The sequence below is a fragment of the Rutidosis leptorrhynchoides genome, chromosome 4 (genome assembly GCF_046630445.1).
Source record: "Rutidosis leptorrhynchoides isolate AG116_Rl617_1_P2 chromosome 4, CSIRO_AGI_Rlap_v1, whole genome shotgun sequence".
NCBI lineage: Eukaryota > Viridiplantae > Streptophyta > Magnoliopsida > Asterales > Asteraceae > Rutidosis > Rutidosis leptorrhynchoides.
Window position 1 is genome coordinate 190,923,241 of NC_092336.1, and position 21,656 is coordinate 190,944,896.

The 21,656-nt window shown below is 33.1% G+C and overlaps 1 protein-coding gene across 1 annotated transcript; it reads left to right on the forward strand.

The window, feature by feature from the left end:
- The first annotated feature begins 19,548 nt into the window (after positions 1-19,548).
- LOC139841305 (uncharacterized mitochondrial protein AtMg00810-like) lies at positions 19,549-21,394 on the forward strand. The gene is made up of 5 exons (XM_071831529.1): positions 19,549-19,812; positions 19,894-19,972; positions 20,020-20,177; positions 20,279-20,417; positions 21,225-21,394. Exons 1-5 carry the CDS (start codon positions 19,549-19,551, stop codon positions 21,392-21,394), a joined length of 810 nt encoding a protein of 269 aa, XP_071687630.1.
- Positions 21,395-21,656: the final 262 nt, after the last annotated feature.

Sequence of the window (21,656 nt, forward strand, 5' to 3'; positions counted from 1 at the left end):
GATCGTCGATTTGATAGTTGTTTCCGATTGTAACGTCGGCGGTGGATCTTGCGGCGGCGGTGGATGTGGTTGCAACTGTGTTTTAGTGTTAGGGTCTTTAAATTGTGTTGGTGTTTAATGGTTGTAACCTGTGGTGTGTTAGCTGTAACATACTAACATGTTTTTTAAAGTGTAAAATTACAATCTTGCCCTCGTGAACAGTAAAAATTTCATCAGAACAGTAAAATTACATGTTCGGCTTCCGTTTTCTGTTTCTAGTACTACTGTTAATTCTGCATTTGATATAATACATTCTGATTTATAGACTTCTCCTGTTCCTAGTTTGAGTGGTTTAAAATATTATGTTATTTTCCTTAACCATTATTCTCACTATGTTTGGGTCTTTCCGCTTCGTGATAAATCTGATATACTTAACACCTTTATACAATTGCGCACATTCATATGCACACAATTTAACAAAGAAATTAAGGCTTTCCAATGTGATAACGGTGGTGAACTTGATAACAATGCCTTCCACCAACTGCTACAAACAAATGGTATCCAATTCCGCTTCTCATGTCCTTACACTTCTCACCAAAATGGGAAGTCTGAACGCATGCTTCGTACCATCAACAATCTAATTCGCACACTTCTCTTCCAAGCTCACCTTCCGCCTACATACTCGGTGGAAGCTCTTCATATTGCCGTGCATCTTCTAAATATTCTTCCTTCCTCTGCTATCAATAACGAAATCCCACACACACGTATTTTTTACCAGAAACCTACTTACTCAACCCTTCATGTCTTCGGGTGCCTATGCTATCCATATCTTTCCACCACCAACAAACTTGCCCCGCGATCCACACCATGCATCTTCCTCGTGTGACGATCTGGAGATTTTTGACCAAATTTAAACTTAATCTTTATATGTTTCCGACACGATAAGCAAAGTCTGTAATGTTGAGTCTCAAAATTTTTGAACTGTTTCATATATTCAATTGACCTTTGACTACTGATGACGATTCACGAACAATTAAGTTTAATAAATATGTATATATATATATATATGAATTCTATACATAATTAATATTTTATAAATTGTAATATATATATATATATATATATATATATATATATATATATATATATATATATATATATATATAATTTATAAATATTAAATATTCAATATATGTTATTATATATAAGTGGTAAATATGATATAATTAGTAAACTGTAAATTTAATATATTAAATGAAATTACAAGTTAAAAATATATTTGTATAATATTATTATTACTTTTATTATTAATATTAATATTAATATCAATATCAGTATTATTAATATTATTATTCTAATATGAAAATAAAATACATGTAACTTATTAAATCTTTTATATCATTTGTATTATTAGATAATATTATCATTAAGAATTATTAGTATTATTATAAATTAATATTATTAGGAACTAATACCTTTTATTATTATTAAATTTTTATTGTTATCATTATCATTAATTATCATTAAATTTATTAAAATTATTATTATTATTATTATTATTATTATTATTATTATTATTATTATTATCACTATGAATATTATTATTAATAGTTATTATTATCAATATTATTATCCTTATACCCAAAGTCAAATATTTCAACTAATTGGGGACTTAAACTGTAACAAGGTCTTAATACTTTGTTTAATAATTACACCAGGATATCGACTGAGTGTAACCCAAGATTTTAATACTTTGTTATCAATTATGCCAAGTGTCCTTGTACATAATTTCACCCCTGTTTTAATAATTCTAGTGACTATTAATTCATTCCCGTGTCCGGTTAAATGAACGATTATTCATACATATAAATATCCCGCCTATCGTGTCCGATTTGAGTGTATATGGTTATTTATAGGTACGTCCAATTGTAAATCTTTATATTAAAATTAACAAACTATCATTTAGTTAAACAAATATAAAGCCCATTAATAGCCCATAGTCTAATTTCCACAAGTGTCATTCTTTTGTCCAAACCCCAATTATGGTACAAAATCCAATTACCCAATTTTAATATTTTTAGCCCAACATCATGATTACTTCGTATTAAATAAGCATAATAATAACTTAAGTACGAGACATCAATTTAAAAAGGAGAACATAGCTTACATTGATTATTTATCGCGTAGTGTTACACGGACATAGCTTCGACTTTAAAACCCGTAAAATAACCTTTACATAACCCAAACTAATCTAATATAAAACTACCCTATACTATAATATATATATATATATATATATATATATATATATATATATATATATATATATATATATATATATATATATATATATATATATTATTAGAGGAGTATTATTATTATTATGTATAAAACTCGTCGAATAAGCTGGCTATTTATAGGACCTGACCAACTTTTTCGGGCCATGCGATCGCATGGGATATGTGCCTTCTGGCCATGCGATCGCATGGTGTCTGGCACCAGCTCACATTCATTTTTTTTAGTCTGCCGACACTATTTAATATAATATAAAATATATAAATAATTTATATAATTATTTAAATATTATATTATATTCTTGTGCATAGTAGACTTGTAATTTTTGGTCCGTTGCGTCGGGCGTTGATAGTTGGCTCAGGTCCCGGTTTCGGATTTTTGAACGTCCTTTCGTATAATTTAATATCTTGTACTTTGCGTTCCGCAACTTGTACTTTTGTCATTTTTAGACGTTTCTCATCAATAAATTGAACCACTTGGATTGTATCTTGTACATTTGAGCTTTTTGGTCATTTGCGTCTTCAAATCGTCGTTTTCGCCTTTTGTCTTCGCACTTATTTAATATAAACGATTACAACTTAAAATAGGACAATTACAACTAAATAATTTACATATTGGGAGGATATTGCTACTAAATATATGTTCATTTGGAGCACTATCAAATATCCCCACACTTGAACGTTGCTTGTCCTCAAGCAATACAGAACCTGAAATTAAATCACACGAATCACTTCTTTATTCTTCACACTTTATACATTAGTGATTTTGATACGGCGATATAAACAATGATAGTAACGATGTGGTTTACAGTCCCACATGACTATAAAAATTTAGATCCTTAAGGAAATTGGATCTTTATAAAAACATTTGATCTTTTGAAAATTCATTCTAGCTTTTACCCTAGATAAGTTTTCCGAAATACCCCTTCACCGGTGTTTGCAAAATGTTTTTGTGGGTTTTGTGGGTTTCAGATTTGAAAATTTTAGCTCAAAACTTATGGTTTTGTGTCACCCACTTGCTAACCTTGTATTGGGAAAGCAACACGTCCAGTATACTTGTCCCGTATATTACCTTTCGGCAAACTACCGTCTGGTTGTAAAGGAAAGCGATGAACAAGAAACTGTTAAGGCAATGTCTAATGACAAGCATTTGTTCATGGTCTAAAACGTGTCGGATGCAATTACTATCCTTTGTAGGAGCAATAGTAAAGATCACCCTATAATTTTTTTCGGTCTGGCACAAGGTCCTGTCTTCGTCCATGCTATGCAACCACCGTTCTTACGGTTGACACCCGAATTGGTTCAGGTGACCTAATGAATTCTAGGTGAATTCCTAGGATTTTACGTTCAATGGTAATGAACGCATTAAAAATGGGTTTTCAGAAAACAAATCGGTTTTAATTTGATCAAAATATTTTCTCGTTCAAGCTCGAGTTTAGATATCATCGAATTCCATGAGTTTGTAATTCTCAATCTTTAAGGTCAATCTCTAGGATTGAGTAATATCAGTCTTAAAAGCTGATTTTTAATCTTTAAGGAGATTATCCTTTCTGGGGATCTGATTCATTAGTCTTATCAAGCTAATTTGCATGGCGCCCTCTCCATTTTACGAGACAGATCCTCTCATGGTTAGGATAAGTCTGACCACTTGGCGACCCTGCTTGATGCTGAGGTCCGTGGATTTCCTGCTGATTTTAGAGATGACTTTTCTAGATTTTTCGTCAACCTACAGCTGGTCTGGACGACAACTTCTTGACTAAATCAAGAAGCGCGTGTCTTTTTCGGAAGACTTTACTTCCATTTAATGATGGAATTGATTCATCGTGTAGATCCATCTTTTCTTTTATCTTTATTATAATATTGCGGGTAAAACAGTCAATTTAGTCCAAAACAAAAGCACCTGCAATAACTTTAAAGAAACATGTGATAGATAGTTTTTTTTAATTGAATAACTTGGTACATTCTCCCCACACTTAGTTTCTTTCTTTGCCTTTTTATTCTCCTTTATTCCATTTTAAATGAATTCAAGTGTTTTAGGGTGTTTCTCAATTTTATGTCCTTTCCGAGGTAACGATAATTTCGGTATTAACACCTAGTTTTCATCGTTCATAAATATGTATAAACATAATTTTGATTTCATTTAGTTGAAAATTTTTCAAATTTTCACAAAATTTGGCAATTAAACCAAGTGTAAACCTGAGAGAATTTATAACCCTTCCCCACACTTGAGATCATGCAATGCCCTCATTTGCATGAAATCAGACTCTAATTATAAATTCATGAGGGTGATTAGTGCAGAAAAGTAGTTAAAGATACCCAGTTTTGTAATTACAAAGCTCGTCGAATGATAGATGGCGCGCGTCATCGTTCATCCCTTCTTGTTTTATCACACATGTTTTTTTTTCTTCAAAAACGGCTGATTTTCTGAGCTGTTTGTTAATATTTGAAAATGCGTCTTTTACCCTTACTTATTATGCATGTTTATTAACGAGTTATGCACTAACCCGAACCCCTAATTTAACGTTAAGTGGGGTTACACTTCCCCACACTTAGCTGACGATATGTGAAGTCGGTAGAATAAGTTTCACGAATTAGAATAGTGAGCCAGTTATTTACATCTCGGGTGGTGTATAATATATCAATGGGTTTAAAGTTTAGAACCACTCGATCGTCACTACTTAATTCTTTTTTAAGTGTAGCTTTTAGTAAATGGATACGTCTCTTTTCTGGTTCTTGGTCAAATGGATCGATATACACCGACATACATATTTTTATAGAGTGGACAATTCCTAACATTTCCTTTCGTTCATTCTCGGGATCAAGGTTTTCACCTCTATTACCCAATTGGGTGAAATTCGAGGTGTCAATATCTATTACAGCTTGTAGTTCATCTTTGGTAGATGACTCGTCTATTGAGAATATTGGGTTGGAAGGTTGTGGAATGGTGAATTTCGGGATCGAAGCAAATTCTTCTTCATTAATTGTACTTATTGGTCTCACCATTTTGGTCTCGGGGGTAAAATTTTCAACGTTATCGTTTTCCCAAGAGTACCAATTTGTCACCCTTACTTCTTCTTCATTCATTGATGGATCGATGATTTTGTCTGTAGAGGCTAATGTGTCGATATGTTGTGAAATTGGTAAAACTAAATAAAAAGTATCATCGGGATAATTGGTGATTTCTGAGCTCTCGAATTCATCAAAATTCGATGATATGAGATTTTCTTGTACATGACTCCTCAGATCAACAGGTGCGTAATCTAATAGAGTTTCAGCTTGCCTATTTACAAACTCTCTCATTTGTTCATTTTGAGCATCAAGTTCTTCGAGTTTGATTTTCATATAATCTAAAGAATTTTCAGAAACATAATTTTCCTCATCTTCTGGTTGTGGAGTTTGGAAATATTCTTGGGAATAATCCCAATTTGAATTGTATTCTTCATAATCGTTCCCTTCAGGTTCCATGGGTTCATAATTTTCCATAGGAACGTAATAATAACATTCCCATGTTGAGTGATAATCTCCACAGATTTCACAACCAGTTATTGTTTCGTCATTCGTGATCCAAAATTGACCGAACGAATTTTCATCAACACCCGTTTGAGAGTATTGATTAAATTGATTTCGGATGTCATAAAGAGTTTCCAAAATATTCTCGAGATTTTCCATAATGCGCTTATTACCAAATTTTAGCTACAATGTGGTGCATTTACTTAATTATCCTATTAGTTATAAAAATAAAAATTATATAAGTTATCAAATTAATAGACTTTTCTGCTTTTGCCCACATTTCGAATAGCCAATAGATGCAGCAGGGAGCCAGAACCCTTTAAATCGGAAGCTCACAACTCAGCCACTAACAAATCCAACTATTACTACGAAGCAGAAAATTTGGATGTCTATCAATTTAACCGCTTAAAACAATTTTTCGTTTTTGAAATTTTAGAGAAGAAATAGAAAATTCTATGTCCTAAAAACTAGATCGTCGAGAAATAAGAAAGAAAAAGAAGTGCGTCGAAAAACGTCGAAAAATAAATGGCGGAAAACAAAAATAAGAAAGTAACGCGTCGAAACTTAAAAGGAACTAAAAACTAAGAATTAAAAGTTGTGTCTAAAAATATAAAAGCTTAAAAGAAATACTATATCCCAAAATGGCAATAATTTAAAAAGGTACTAAAAAACGGCGTCGCAAAACTCTAAAGCACCTAAATCTTAGTCTAAAGAAAAATCACTTAAGGGATTTTACGGCAAAGCCTAAAAATCTAGAAATAAAAATAACTATGGCAAAAACTAAGTTTAAAACTAAGTACGTTATGCTAAAATAAATAAAAAGATACAAAATATAAAAATAATCTTAAAGTTGTAAAAAGTACAATTTTTATAAAAATATTATTTTTATATTATTTATTTTATAAAAGTATTAATTTTATAATTTATTAAAACTAAATAAACTAAATATACAAATTAATTAATATCTAAAATTAATTAATATAATAACTAACCCTAATTAGGGTTTAATATTAATAATAATTAATAATAATCCGTAATTAATATTGTCGGCAGGTTCAGTAGGGCGTGTCAGGTCAGGCCATGCGATCGCATGGTTTTACAACACCCGGCTCATGCGATCGCATGGGCCTGGGTTCCAGTTTTTTTTTTTTTAAAGGAATTTTATATTGTTTTTCTAAAAAATAATATACAAATATATTTATACAAATATATTTTAAAAATATAGCGTTTCGCCGATTCCCCGGCAGCGGCGCCAAAAACTTGATGTTATGCGAGATGTATATGAAATAGCTTATATTTTACTAGGAAAAACTATTAAATACGTTACAATTTTATACAAGATATTTATTATTTATTTACAGATGGGATATACCTAAACCTTGCTACAACACTATAGGCAGTGTACCTAATCGTAGAGTAGTATAGTTTTTAGTAAGTCCGGTTCGTTCCACAGGGAGCGGGCTTATTGTACACTATATTTTAATTAACTATATTTGTACAAAATATTTATAATTATATATAATAATATATAAAAGGAGGTTTACCGTTTAATGACCGATTTGTCGATTTTAAAACTTTAGTCACAGTTAAAACCTAATGTAAAATATTAAATAAATAAAAGACTTAATTTAAAGCGTAAAATAAATAACGATAATGAAATTGCAATAAATAAAAGTGCGATGAAATAAAATTGCGATAATTAAAAATATGATAATTAGAAGTGCAATTAAATATGAAAATAAAGGAATTATGCTTATTTAAACTTCCGTAATCATGATGTTTGACGTGTTGATTTTATTTTATTCCCATGGGTTAATTGTTCTTTGTCCTGGATTATTCAATATGTCCGTCTGGTTTTTGTCCATAACAGTCCATCAGTCATAAATATAAAGTGCGAGTGTCCTCGTCAAATTATCCTTATACCCGAAGTCAAATATTCCAACTAATTGGGGACTTAAACTGTAACAAGGTCTTAATACTTTGTTTAATAATTACACCAGGATATCTACTGAGTGTAACCCAAGGTTTTAATACTTTGTTATCAATTATGCCAAGTGTCCTTGTACATAATTTCACCCCTGTTTTAATAATTCTAGTGACTATTAATTCATTCCCGTGTCCGGTTAAATGAACGATTATTCATACATATAAATATCCCGCCCATCGTGTCCGATTTGAGTGTATATGGTTATTTATAGGTACGTCCAATTGTAAATCTTTATATTAAAATTAACAAACTATCATTTAGTTAAACAAATATAAAGCCCATTAATAGCCCATAGTCTAATTTCCACAAGTGTCATTCTTTTGTCCAAACCCCAGTTATGGTACAAAATCCAATTACCCAATTTTAATATTTTTAGTCCAACATCATGATTACTTCGTATTAAATAAGCATAATAATAACTTAAGTACGAGACATCAATTTAAAAAGGAGAACATAGCTTACATTGATTATTTATCGCGTAGTGTTACACGGACATAGCTTCGACTTTAAAACCCGTAAAATAACCTTTACATAACCCAAACTAATCTAATATAAAACTACCCTATACTATAATATATATATATATATATATATATATATATATATATATATATATATATATATATATATATATATATTATTATTATTATTAGAGGAGTATTATTATTATTATGTATAAAACTCGTCGAATAAGCTGGCTATTTATAGGACCTGACCAACTTTTTCGGGCCATGCGATCGCATGGGATATGTGCCTTCTGGCCATGCGATCGCATGGTGTCTGGCACCAGCTCACATTCATTTTTTTTTTAGTCTGCCGACACTATTTAATATAATATAAAATATATAAATAATTTATATAATTATTTAAATATTATATTATATTCTTGTGCATAGTAGACTTGTAATTTTTGGTCCGTTGCGTCGGGCGTTGATAGTTGGCTCAGGTCCCGGTTTCGGATTTTTGAACGTCCTTTCGTATAATTTAATATCTTGTACTTTGCGTTCCGCAACTTGTACTTTTGTCATTTTTAGACGTTTCTCATCAATAAATTGAACCACTTGGATTGTATCTTGTACATTTGAGCTTTTTGGTCATTTGCGTCTTCAAATCGTCGTTTTCGCCTTTTGTCTTCGCACTTATTTAATATAAACGATTACAACTTAAAATAGGACAATTACAACTAAATAATTTACATATTGGGAGGATATTGCTACTAAATATATGTTCATTTGGAGCACTATCAAATATCCTCACACTTGAACGTTGCTTGTCCTCAAGCAATACAGAACTTGAAATTAAATCACACGAATCACTTCTTTATTCTTCACACTTTATACATTAGTGATTTTGATACGGCGGTATAAACAATGATAGTAACGATGTGGTTTACAGTCCCACATGACTATAAAAATTTAGATCCTTAAGGAAATTGGATCTTTATGAAAACATTTGATCTTTTGAAAATTCATTCTAGCTTTTACCCTAGATAAGTTTTCCGGAATACCCCTTCACCGGTGTTTGCAAAATGTTTTTGTGGGTTTTGTGGGTTTCAGATTTGAAAATTTTAGCTCAAAACTTATGGTTTTGTGTTACCCACTTGCTAACCTTGTATTGGAAAAGCAACACGTCCAGTATACTTGTCCCGTATATTACCTTTCGGCAAACTACCGTCCGGTTGTAAATGAAAGCGATGAACAAGAAACTGTTAAGGCAATGTCTAATGACAAGCATTTGTTCATGGTCTAAAACGTGTCGGATGCAATTACTATCCTTTGTAGGAGCAATAGTAAAGATCACCCTATAATTTTTTTCGTTCTGGCACAAGATCCTGTCTTCGACCATGCTATGCAACCACCGTTCTTTCGGTTGACACCCGAATTGGTTCAGGTGACCTAATGAATTCTAGGTGAATTCCTAGGATTTTACGTTCAATGGTAATTAACGCATTAAAAATGGGTTTTCAGAAAACAAATCGGTTTTAATTTGATCAAAATATTTTCTCGTTCAAGCTCGAGTTTAGATATAATCGAATTCCATGAGTTTGTAATTCTCAATCTTTAAGGTCAATCTCTAGGATTGAGTAATATTAGTCTTAAAAGCTGATTTTTAATCTTTAAGGAGATTATCCTTTCTGGGGATCTGATTCATTAGTCTTATCAAGCTAATTTGAACGGCGCCCTCCCCATTTTACGAGACAGATCCTCTCATGGTTAGGATAATTCTGACCACTTGGCAACCCTGTTTGATGCTGAGGTCCGTGGATTTCCTGCTGATTTTAGAGATGACTTTTCTAGATTTTTCGTCAACCTACAGCTGGTCTGGACGACAACTTCTTGACTAAATCAAGAAGCGCGTATCTTTTTCGGAAGACTTTACTTCCATTTAATGATGGAATTGATTCATCGTGTAGATCCATCTTTTCTTTTATCTTTATTATAATATTGCGGGTAAAACAGTCAATTTAGTCCAAAACAAAAGCATCTGCAATAACTTTACAGAAACATGTGATAGGTAGTTTTTTTTATTGAATAACTTGGTACATTCTCCCCACACTTAGTTTCTTTCTTTGCCTTTTTATTCTCCTTTATTCCATTTTAAATGAATTCAAGTGTTTTAGGGTGTTTCTCAATTTTATGTCCTTTCCGAGGTAACGATAATTTCGGTATTAACACCTAGTTTTCATCGTTCATAAATATGTATAAACATGATTTTGAATTCATTTAGTTGAAAATTTTTCAAATTTTCACAAAATTTGGCAGTTAAATAAAGTGTAAACCTGAGAGAATTTATAACCCTTCCCCACACTTGAGATCATGCAATACCCTTATTTGCATGAAATCAGACTCTAATTATAAATTCATGAGGGTGATTAGTGCAGAAAAGTAGTTAAAGATACTCAGTTTTGTAATTACAAAGCTCGTCGAATGATAGATGGCGCGCCTCATCGTTCATCCCTTCTTGTTTTATCACACATGTTTTTTTTTCTTCAAAAACGGCTGATTTTCTGAGCTGTTTGTTAATATTTGAAAATGCGTCTTTTACCCTTACTTATTATGCATGTTTATTAACGAGTTATGCACTAACCCGAACCCCTAATTTAACGTTAAGTGGGGTTAGACTTCCCCACACTTAGCTGACGATATGTGAAGTCGGTAGAATAAGTTTCACGAATTAGAATAGTGATCCAGTTATTTACATCTCGGATGGTGTATAATATATCAATGGGTTTAAAGTTTAGAACCACTCGATCGTCACTACTTAATTCTTTTTTAAGTGTAGCTTTTAGTAAATGGATACGTCTCTTTTCTGGTTCTTGGTCAAATGGATCGATATACACCGACATACATATTTCTATAGGGTGGACAATTCCTAACATTTCCTTTCGTTCATTCTCGAGATCAAGGTTTTCACCTCTATTACCCAATTGAGTGAAATTCGAGGTGTCAATGTCTATTACAGCTTGTAGTTCATCTTTGGTAGATGACTCGTCTATTGAGAATATTGGGTTGGAAGGTAGTGGAATGGTGAATTTCGGGATCGAAGCAAATTCTTCTTCATTAATTGTACTTATTGGTCTCACCATTTTGGTCTCGGGGGTAAAATTTTCAACGTTATCGTTTTCCCAAGAGTACCAATTTGTCACCCTTACTTCTTCTTCATTCATTGATGGATTGATGATTTTGTCGGTAGAGGCTAATGTGTCGATATGTTGTGAAATTGGTAAAACTGAATAAAAAGTATCATCGGGATAATTGGTGATTTCTGAGTTCTTGAATTCATCAAAATTCGATGATATGAGATTTTCTTGTACATGACTCCTCAGATCAACAGGTGCGTAATCTGATAGAGTTTCAGCTTGCCTATTTACAAACTCTCTCATTTGTTCATTTTGAGCATCAAGTTCTTCGAGTTTGATTTTCATATAATCTAAAGAATTTTCAGACACATAATTTTCCTCATCTTTTGGTTGTGGAGTTTGGAAATATTCTTGGGAATAATCCCAATTTGAATTGTATTCATCATAATCGTTCCCTTCAGGTTCCATGGGTTCATAATTTTCCATAGGAACGTAATAATAACATTCCCATGTTGAGTGATAATCTCCACAGATTTCACAACCAGTTATTGTTTCGTCATTCGTGATCCAAGATTGACCGAACGAATTTTCATCAATACCCGTTTGAGAGTATTGATTAAATTGATTTCGGATGTCATAAAGAGTTTCCAAAATATTCTCGAGATTTTCCATAATGCGCTTATTACCAAATTTTAGCTACAATGTGGTGCATTTACTTAATTATCCTATTAGTTATAAAAATAAAAATTATATAAGTTATCAAATTAATAGACTTTTCTGCTTTTGCCCACGTTTCGAATAGCCAATAGATGCAGTAGGGAGCCAGAACCCTTTAAATCGGAAGCTCACAACTCAGCCACTAACAAATCCAACTATTACTACGAAGCAGAAAATTTGGATGTCTATCAATTTAACCGCTTAAAATAATTTTTCGTTTTTGAAATTTTAGAGAAGAAATAGAAAATTCTATGTCCTAAAAACTAGATCGTCGAGAAATAAGAAAGAAAAAGAAGTGCGTCGAAAAACGTCGAAAAATAAATGGCGGAAAACAAAAATAAGAAAGTAACGCGTCGAAACTTAAAAGGAACTAAAAACTAAGAATTAAAAGTTGTGTCTAAAAATATAAAAGCTTAAAAGAAATACTATATCCCAAAATGGCAATAATTTAAAAAGGTACTAAAAAACGGCGTCGCAAAACTCTAAAGCACCTAAATCTTAGTCTAAAGAAAAATCACTTAAGGGATTTTACGGCAAAGCCTAAAAATCTAGAAATAAAAATAACTATGGCAAAAACTAAGTTTAAAACTAAGTACGTTACGCTAAAATAAATAAAAAGATACAAAATATAAAAATAATCTTAAAGTTGTAAAAAGTACAATTTTTATAAAAATATTATTTTTATATTATTTATTTTATAAAAGTATTAATTTTATAATTTATTAAAACTAAATAAACTAAATATACAAATTAATTAATATCTAAAATTAATTAATATAATAACTAACCCTAATTAGGGTTTAATATTAATAATAATTAATAATAATCCGTAATTAATATTGTCGGCAGGTTCAGTAGGGCGTGTCAGGTCAGGCCATGCGATCGCATGGTTTTACAACACCCGGCTCATGCGATCGCATGGGCCTGGGTTCCAGTTTTTTTTTTTTTTAAAGGAATTTTATATTGTTTTTCTAAAAAATAATATACAAATATATTTATACAAATATATTTTAAAAATATAGCGTTTCGCCGATTCCCCGGCAGCGGCGCCAAAAACTTGATGTTATGCGAGGTGTATATGAAATAGCTTATATTTTACTAGGAAAAACTATTAAATACGTTACAATTTTATACAAGATATTTATTATTTATTTACAGATGGGATATACCTAAACCTTGCTACAACACTATAGGCAGTGTACCTAATCGTAGAGTAGTATAGTTTTTAGTAAGTCCGGTTCGTTCCACAGGGAGCGGGCTTATTGTACACTATATTTTAATTAACTATATTTGTACAAAATATTTATAATTATATATAATAATATATAAAAGGAGGTTTACCGTTTAATGATCGGTTTGTCGATTTTAAAACTTTAGTCGCAGTTAAAACCTAATGTAAAATATTAAATAAATAAAAGACTTAATTTAAAGCGTAAAATAAATAACGATAATGAAATTGCAATAAATAAAAGTGCGATGAAATAAAATTGCGATAATTAAAAATATGATAATTAGAAGTGCAATTAAATATGAAAATAAAGGAATTATGCTTATTTAAACTTCCGTAATCATGATGTTTGACGTGTTGATTTTATTTTATTCCCATGGGTTAATTGTTCTTTGTCCTGGATTATTCAATATGTCCGTCTGGTTTTTGTCCATAACAGTCCATCAGTCATAAATATAAAGTGCGAGTGTCCTCGTCAAATTATCCTTATACCCGAAGTCAAATATTCCAACTAATTGGGGACTTAAACTGTAACAAGGTCTTAATACTTTGTTTAATAATTACACCAGGATATCGACTGAGTGTAACCCAAGGTTTTAATACTTTGTTATCAATTATGCCAAGTGTCCTTGTACATAATTTCACCCCTGTTTTAATAATTCTAGTGACTATTAATTCATTCCCGTGTCCGGTTAAATGAACGATTATTCATACATATAAATATCCCGCCCATCGTGTCCGATTTGAGTGTATATGGTTATTTATAGGTACGTCCAATTGTAAATCTTTATATTAAAATTAACAAACTATCATTTAGTTAAACAAATATAAAGCCCATTAATAGCCCATAGTCTAATTTCCACAAGTGTCATTCTTTTGTCCAAACCCCAATTATGGAACAAAATCCAATTACCCAATTTTAATATTTTTAGCCCAACATCATGATTACTTCGTATTAAATAAGCATAATAATAACTTAAGTACGAGACATCAATTTAAAAAGGAGAACATAGCTTACATTGATTATTTATCGCGTAGTGTTACACGGACATAGCTTCGACTTTAAAACCCGTAAAATAACCTTTACATAACCCAAACTAATCTAATATAAAACTACCCTATACTATAATATATATATTTATATATATATATATATATATATATATATATATATATATATATATATATATATTTATTTATTATTATTAGAGGAGTATTATTATTATTATGTATAAAACTCGTCGAATAAGCTGGCTATTTATAGGACCTGACCAACTTTTTTGGGCCATGCGATCGCATGGGATATGTGCCTTCTGGTCATGTGATCGCATGGTGTCTGGCACCAGCTCACATTCATTTGTTTTTTAGTCTGCCGACACTATTTAATATAATATAAAATATATAAATAATTTATATAATTATTTAAATATTATATTATATTCTTGTGCATAGTAGACTTGTAATTTTTGGTCCGTTGCGTCGGGCGTTGATAGTTGGCTCAGGTCCCGGTTTCGGATTTTTGAACGTCCTTTCGTATAATTTAATATCTTGTACTTTGAGTTCCGCAACTTGTACTTTTGTCATTTTTAGACGTTTCTCATCAATAAATTGAACCACTTGGATTGTATCTTGTACATTTGAGCTTTTTGGTCATTTGCGTCTTCAAATCGTCGTTTTTGCCTTTTGTCTTCGCACTTATTTAATATAAACGATTACAACTTAAAATAGGACAATTACAACTAAATAATTTACATATTGGGAGGATATTGCTACTAAATATATGTTCATTTGGAGCACTATCAATATGTAACATATAAATTAGGATATAAAATAAAGTATATGTTTTTAAATGGAATCTAGTATAAATCTTACATAACTACAAAATATATATAAATGATATATATTAATAAATGAAATTATGATATTTCTATTATATGTTTTAATAGAAATACAATTGATATAGGTTCGTGAATCCGAGGCCAACCCTGCATTGTTCAGTATCGTCGTACGAATATTTTTACTACAAAATATTGTATCGTAAGTTTCATTTGCTCCCTTTTAAATGCTTTTGCAATATATATTTTGGGACTGAGAATACATGCGCTGCTTTTATAACTGTTTTACGAAATAGACACAAGTACTGAAACTGCATTCTATGGTTGAATTATTATACCGGATATCACCCTTTTTAGCTTGGTAGCCTAAGAATTAGGGAACGGACCCCCTAATTGACGCGAATCCTAAAGATAGATCTATTGGGCCTAACAAACCCCATCCAGGTTATGGATGCTTTAGTACTTCGATTTTATATACAGATGAGTGTACCTGTATATTTGGGGATATTCTAGATGTATTTGTTAATGTCGGTTACCAGGTGTTCACCATATGACTGAATTTTAATTCGCAGGTTATGCGTACTATTTTATTACACACGTTATGTGTAATATAAAAATGAAATATTGTGGTCTATTAAAACTATGGAATGATTGGTTACGATAAACTAATGAACTCACCAACCTTTTGGTTGACACTTTTAAGCATGTTTATTCTCAGGTATTAAAGAAACCTTCCGCTGTGCATTTGCTCATTTTAAAGATATACTTGGAGTCATTCATGGTATATTTCAAAAGACGTTGCATTCGAGTCGTTGAAGTCAACAAGATTATTATTAAGACATTTATAGTTTGGATATATTGGGAAATGGTATGCATATTGTCAACTATCGTTGTAGTGAAAGTTGTCTTTTAAAAACGAATGCAATGTTTGTAAAATGTATCATATAGAGGTTAAATACCTCGCAATGTAACCATATGTTATTGTATTCGTCCTTATGGATTAGGACGGGTCGTTTCATGTGGTATCAGAGCGGTGGTCTTAGCGAACCAGGTCTTGCATTAGTGTGTCTAACTGATAGATATTAAGATGTATTAATGAGTCTAGACTTCGACCTTAGCTGCATGTCAAAAAGTTTTGCTTATCATTTTTATCGGAAATTACATGCTTATCATTCTTAGTCTAGACATATCTTACTTGATTGCATGAATAGTGTATAGACAAAATTCATATCTTAGCGTATCTGTTACTGTAGACTTTTCCTGACATATTCCGAAAATTTCTCCGTAACCTACGTGAACTCCTGTACTATATATAGGTATTCTATGTAATTAGAATATCATCCAATATATGAAAATCATTTCATATCGAAAACCCTTTATCTAACCGTACAAGACGGAACTCGTAACTAGTTCAAATTCCTTAGATTCCGACAGCTATTCTGATATGGATTTCCACTCGAACTCCGACAGCAGTGTAACCAGAATGGATCAATCAATTAGCCATCATCAATTCTGGATGATTTGGGTATGAGTTCGTAGTCGAATCAATCAATGGAGACGAGAAGAAGGCGTTCCCTTTCATCAACCGAATTTCCCTCTTGGCGATAAACCTAAAGCACTCACCGGCGAACCAATCCGAAACACCATTTTCACCCTCATTTTTCCGAATATCTCGTCATGATTATATACTATATAAAATTCAAAACCTTATTCACCCGCTTGTTCCAACCGCCAATCATCTCAGAGTAATCAAAGAAGTCAACGAGCTTCGCGCCTGAGTAATGATTTTGGAGAATATGGTGCAAAACTTACCAGCTTCAGCAACATCACCGACACCAACAGAAGCACCAGCGACAGCACCCGTATCATCAACACCACACGCCACAATATCACAATCTATACCCCAAGCATGATCTTCGTTCTACATATCATTCTACATCGATTATCTTCGTTCTACGTATCGTTCTACATCATTTATCTTCGTTCTACATGGCGATTATGTAATCTCTAATGTTTTAGAGATTATGTATTCTAGTTCTAACGGTAAACCAGATGAGTTTAATATCACATTGACTCATTAAATCCATTATTACATCTGAAGAAAATATATATGTAAGTATATTTTCTCAAAAATTGTAATTAAAAATTCTTTTGTACAAACTGTTAATGGTGAAAATATTTTAACGGGTAGGTAATACCCGAGGAATATTTAGATTTCAAATTAATAAGTTACACTGTACATTCTTCGAATCTGATTCAACAGTCATTCACTATCATACTTACATCCACAGATATACGAATCCGTTCACCACAGAATAACCATTTTCATTCAATTTCATATTTGGATTTTGACTTATCAGAATCCAACAAGTGGCATAATGAAGAAAACATTGGACAAAATAAAATTTGTTAGAAACAAACAAATTAATTATGAGAAATTCTGTTAAGAAACCACGCTAACAAAATCCTAGCTAACTGTTCCTAGCTAACTGCTAATTCCTTATTACATTTATTTATCGCAATTTATCTATCGCAATTTTAATTCTCGCAATTTTATTTATCGTCATTTAATTTCTGTTATTTATTTTACGCACTTTAAATATCGGGACACGTATACAATGTTTTGACATATCATATTGACGTCATCTATATATATTATTTAGAATAACCGTAAGTCACTCTATATCGCGGTAATGTTCGAGTTAGCATATAAAGGGTCGAGGTTGATTCTAAAATAATATATATACTTTGAGTTGTGATCGAGTCTGAGACTTGTATACAATGGGTCACGATACGTATTAATTAATTCTAATATTATATATTAAATTACATATGAATTATTGAATTTCTAACCGTGGACTACTAACAGTGAACTACTAACATTGGACAATTAAAATAAATTAAAATATTGATTATGACATATGAAACTAAATATTTCTTCAAGTTTGCCACTTGATTTCATCTTAAAACCTCATTTGTATCTCGACGATTACAATTTGCGTTCAAACCTTTCATGATTCTTGAAAACACCTCAATCGAGAGGATGAACCAACCGCACTTCATCTATGGAAGAAAAGATTGATGCATATAGTTATGCACCTGAAAACACTCGGAACCTGAGTAAACGTTTAACACGTATCTGTGCTAGCTCCTTTGGCATTGTTATTACAGAAAATAATATTGCAATTCTTTTTCACAATAGTCAGTTTTGTCACAGCTTCAGCAAGTCAACTTCGACTTTTCATTCGAATAAACCTTATTATAAAGATTACCCCTTCATCATCGTTACCGGAGAACCGTTTATATCCCACCACATTAGCAATAATCACCGAGGTTACCGCTGCCTTGATCTCACCACCAACCAAATCTTACTCTCCCGACATGTCACCTTCGATGAAACCTCGTTCCCTTTTGGCTCGATGACTCCCACTCAGCCACTATCATATGAATTTCTGGATCCTCTTCCTAACCTTTTCTCCTGCACCATTCATCTCTCTCCTACACCCCTGCCCTCGGAGACACATCCTCCTCCAATTGAGGTTACTGTCCAACCTACTACACCCATGGAGTCACAGTCTCCTCCTATTGAGACTACCACTTCACCCACTGTACTAGACTCGGAGACACATCCTCCTCCTATTGAGGCTACCGCGAACCACACTCCTCAGCCTACTCACCCCATGATCACTCGCAAACGTGTAGGTATCACAAAACCTGTTGATCACCTCAACCTTCATACTTCTGCCATATCCCCTATTCCTACCACCTACCCTACCGCCCTTCATGATCCTAACTGGAAGCAAGCTATGATTGATGAATATACTGCCTTAATTAACAACGGTAGTTGGACTCTTGTGCCTCGCCCTTCGGACACAAACATAGTTCACTCCATGTAGCTCTTTAATCACAAGTTTAATGCAGATGGTAGTTTGAGTAGATATAAGGCTCGACTGGTTGGTAATGGTCGCAGCCAGCAGATCGGCACTGATTGTGATGAGACATTCAGCCCGGTTATTAAACCGGCATCTATATGCACTGTCCTCAGCTTAGCTGTTTCTCGACACTGGCCTATACACCAGCTAGATATCAAGAACGCCTTTCTTCACGGACAGCTTTCCGAGACGGTATATATGCACCAGCCACCGGGTTTTCAGGATCCTAAATACCCGGATCATGTTTGCTTACTGCAGAAGTCTTTGTATGGCCTTAAGAAGGCCCCTCGCGCCTGGTTTCAGCGCTTTGCTAGTTACGCTAAGCGGTTTGGCTTTCATCAAAGCCGTTGTGACACCTTTCTCTTCATATACCGCCAGGGCTCTCATATTGCTTATCTTCTCCTGTATGTTGATGATATCATTTTGACAGCCTCATCCACAGGTTTACTACAGTAGGTTATTGCTTCCTTGCATAAGGAATTTGCCATGACTGGCTTGGGTCCGCTTCACTACTTTCTTGGTATTCATGCCACTCGTACGGCGTATGGAATGTTTCTCTCCCAGAAACAGTACGCCTCCGAGATCATTGACAGGGCAGGCCTGACTTCCTCTCATCCGTGCAGGACACCGGTTGAACCTGGTGCCACGCTTACTTGTCATAGGCCACCCGTCAAGGACCCGACCACTTATCGCAGCCTTGCAGGTGCATTACAGTATCTTACCTTCACCAGACCAGATATATCCTATGCCGTACAGCAGATGTGTCTATTCATGCATGACCCTCGGGAGTAGCACTTGCATGCTCTCAAGCGGATTATCCGTTACGTCCAGGGCACCACTGACCTTGGACTTCAGCTATATGCGTCTTCTACCACCGCTCTGGTTGCTTACTCTGATGCTGATTGGGCAGGTTGTCCCACTACCAGAAGATCCACCTCTGGCTATTGTATTTTTTAGGCAACAACCTCCTATCATGGTCCTCAAAGCGCCAGCTCACACCGTCTCATTCTAGTGCTGAGGCGAAATATCGAGGTATTGCCAATGCAGTTGCAGAAACATGCTGGATTCGTAATCTGCTTCGTGAGCTTCAGTGTCCGCTCACTTCAGCTACTTTGGTATACTGTGATAATGTTAGCTCTGTATATCTCTTTACCAACCCGGTCCAACATCAGCGCACGAAGCACATAGAGATTTTGTGCGCGACCTAGTTGCTCAGGGACAGGTCCAGGTTCTTCATGTTCCATCCAGATATCATTTTGCAGACATCTTCACAAAGGGCTTACCGTTTGCTTTATTTGATGAATTTAGGTCCAATTTGAATGTTCGCCGTGCTCCCGCTCCAACTGTGAGGGGATGTTAGCCCACGTATTTTATGCATGTATTGGGCTCAGCCCATTAGAATGTTCTAGTGTATTAGTTGTCTAGCTATTTATATTCATGATCCTCTACTCGATTGTTTATGGAATGAAATATGCATTTATCAATATTCAACAATGTCAAGCACCACTTTTTCTACAATACAAAGAATGAGTAAATAAATTAAAATGAGTGCAACTTTTTCACAACAATAAACCAACTACATGAATCTAAAAAGTACTTGTTTTGTTACATGTAAGGCTTACGCCCTTACAGTAGCCATCTTTTTGTTTCCGATGGCGATGACTACAAAAGCCTTTTAACCAATCTTTAATTTTTGTTGTGTCACCCTACATTATGAGTCGTAAGCCTCCAGATTTGTTTGTTTTCAAACTACAAAATTAACGTATTGGGGAAGTTAGACCATGAAATTAATAAGTAAATATTGTTACCGTGGTGAAAGAAATCAAAGATGGAGACTGAAAATGAGATGAAGTTATGAAGATGCAATGAAGATTGAAGATGAAATCGCAAGCAGAGAAGAATTTATTTAGATCTGGGGTTTTTATTTTTGTACAGGACCATCTCTTTTGGCATTGTCCCATTTCCCACTATAAATTAAAATTAAAATTATAAAATGATAATAAATATTATTAATTATTAGAATATAATTCGGATATTCAGATATTCGAATATCTGAAATTTTCGGAAAGTCCTATCCGAAACCCGAATTTGAAAAATCGGATATCCGATTTTCGGATATCCGAAAATCCGGATACCCAATTTTTCGGATATTTTCATATCAGATTTTCGGATTTTTCGAATTGCGGATTCGGATACGAATAATATGAACACCCCTAGTGGTGATAGAGTGGTGATGGCAGTAGGGGATAGTGGAGGATTGAGTGTTTGTGGCATAGTTGTAAATACGGAGGAAAGAGAAGTAAAAAGACAGTATTGCCCTTGTGAACAGTGAAACTGCGCACCCCAATTAGTATATATAGATAATAGATAATAAAATAATAATTAATAATTAATTTATGTTCTATAGTTTATAATTTATAATATTTCATGAAAGTGGGTGCGTAATTTAACTGAGAATGATATCCAAAAGTGAAACTATAAATTCAATCATTGTGGGTGAATGAGTCAAATTGAATTTCACATTCGTCGCATTCAACTTAGAAATTATACAATTTATCATCAAACATCGGCTGAAACCGAATTGTTATAGTTGT

What these genes read in the sequence shown, in the direction of transcription:
- LOC139841305 (XM_071831529.1), top strand. Translation starts at nt 19,549, where the DNA reads ATGACTGGCTTGGGTCCGCTTCACTACTTTCTTGGTATTCATGCCACT. An exon ending in CGCTCACTTCAGCTACTTTG is followed by an intron (nt 20,178 to 20,278) that starts GTATACTGTGAT and finishes CTAGTTGCTCAG; the next exon opens with GGACAGGTCCAGGTTCTTCA. An exon ending in CGCTCCAACTGTGAGGGGAT is followed by an intron (nt 20,418 to 21,224) that starts GTTAGCCCACGT and finishes TTTTCATATCAG; the next exon opens with ATTTTCGGATTTTTCGAATT.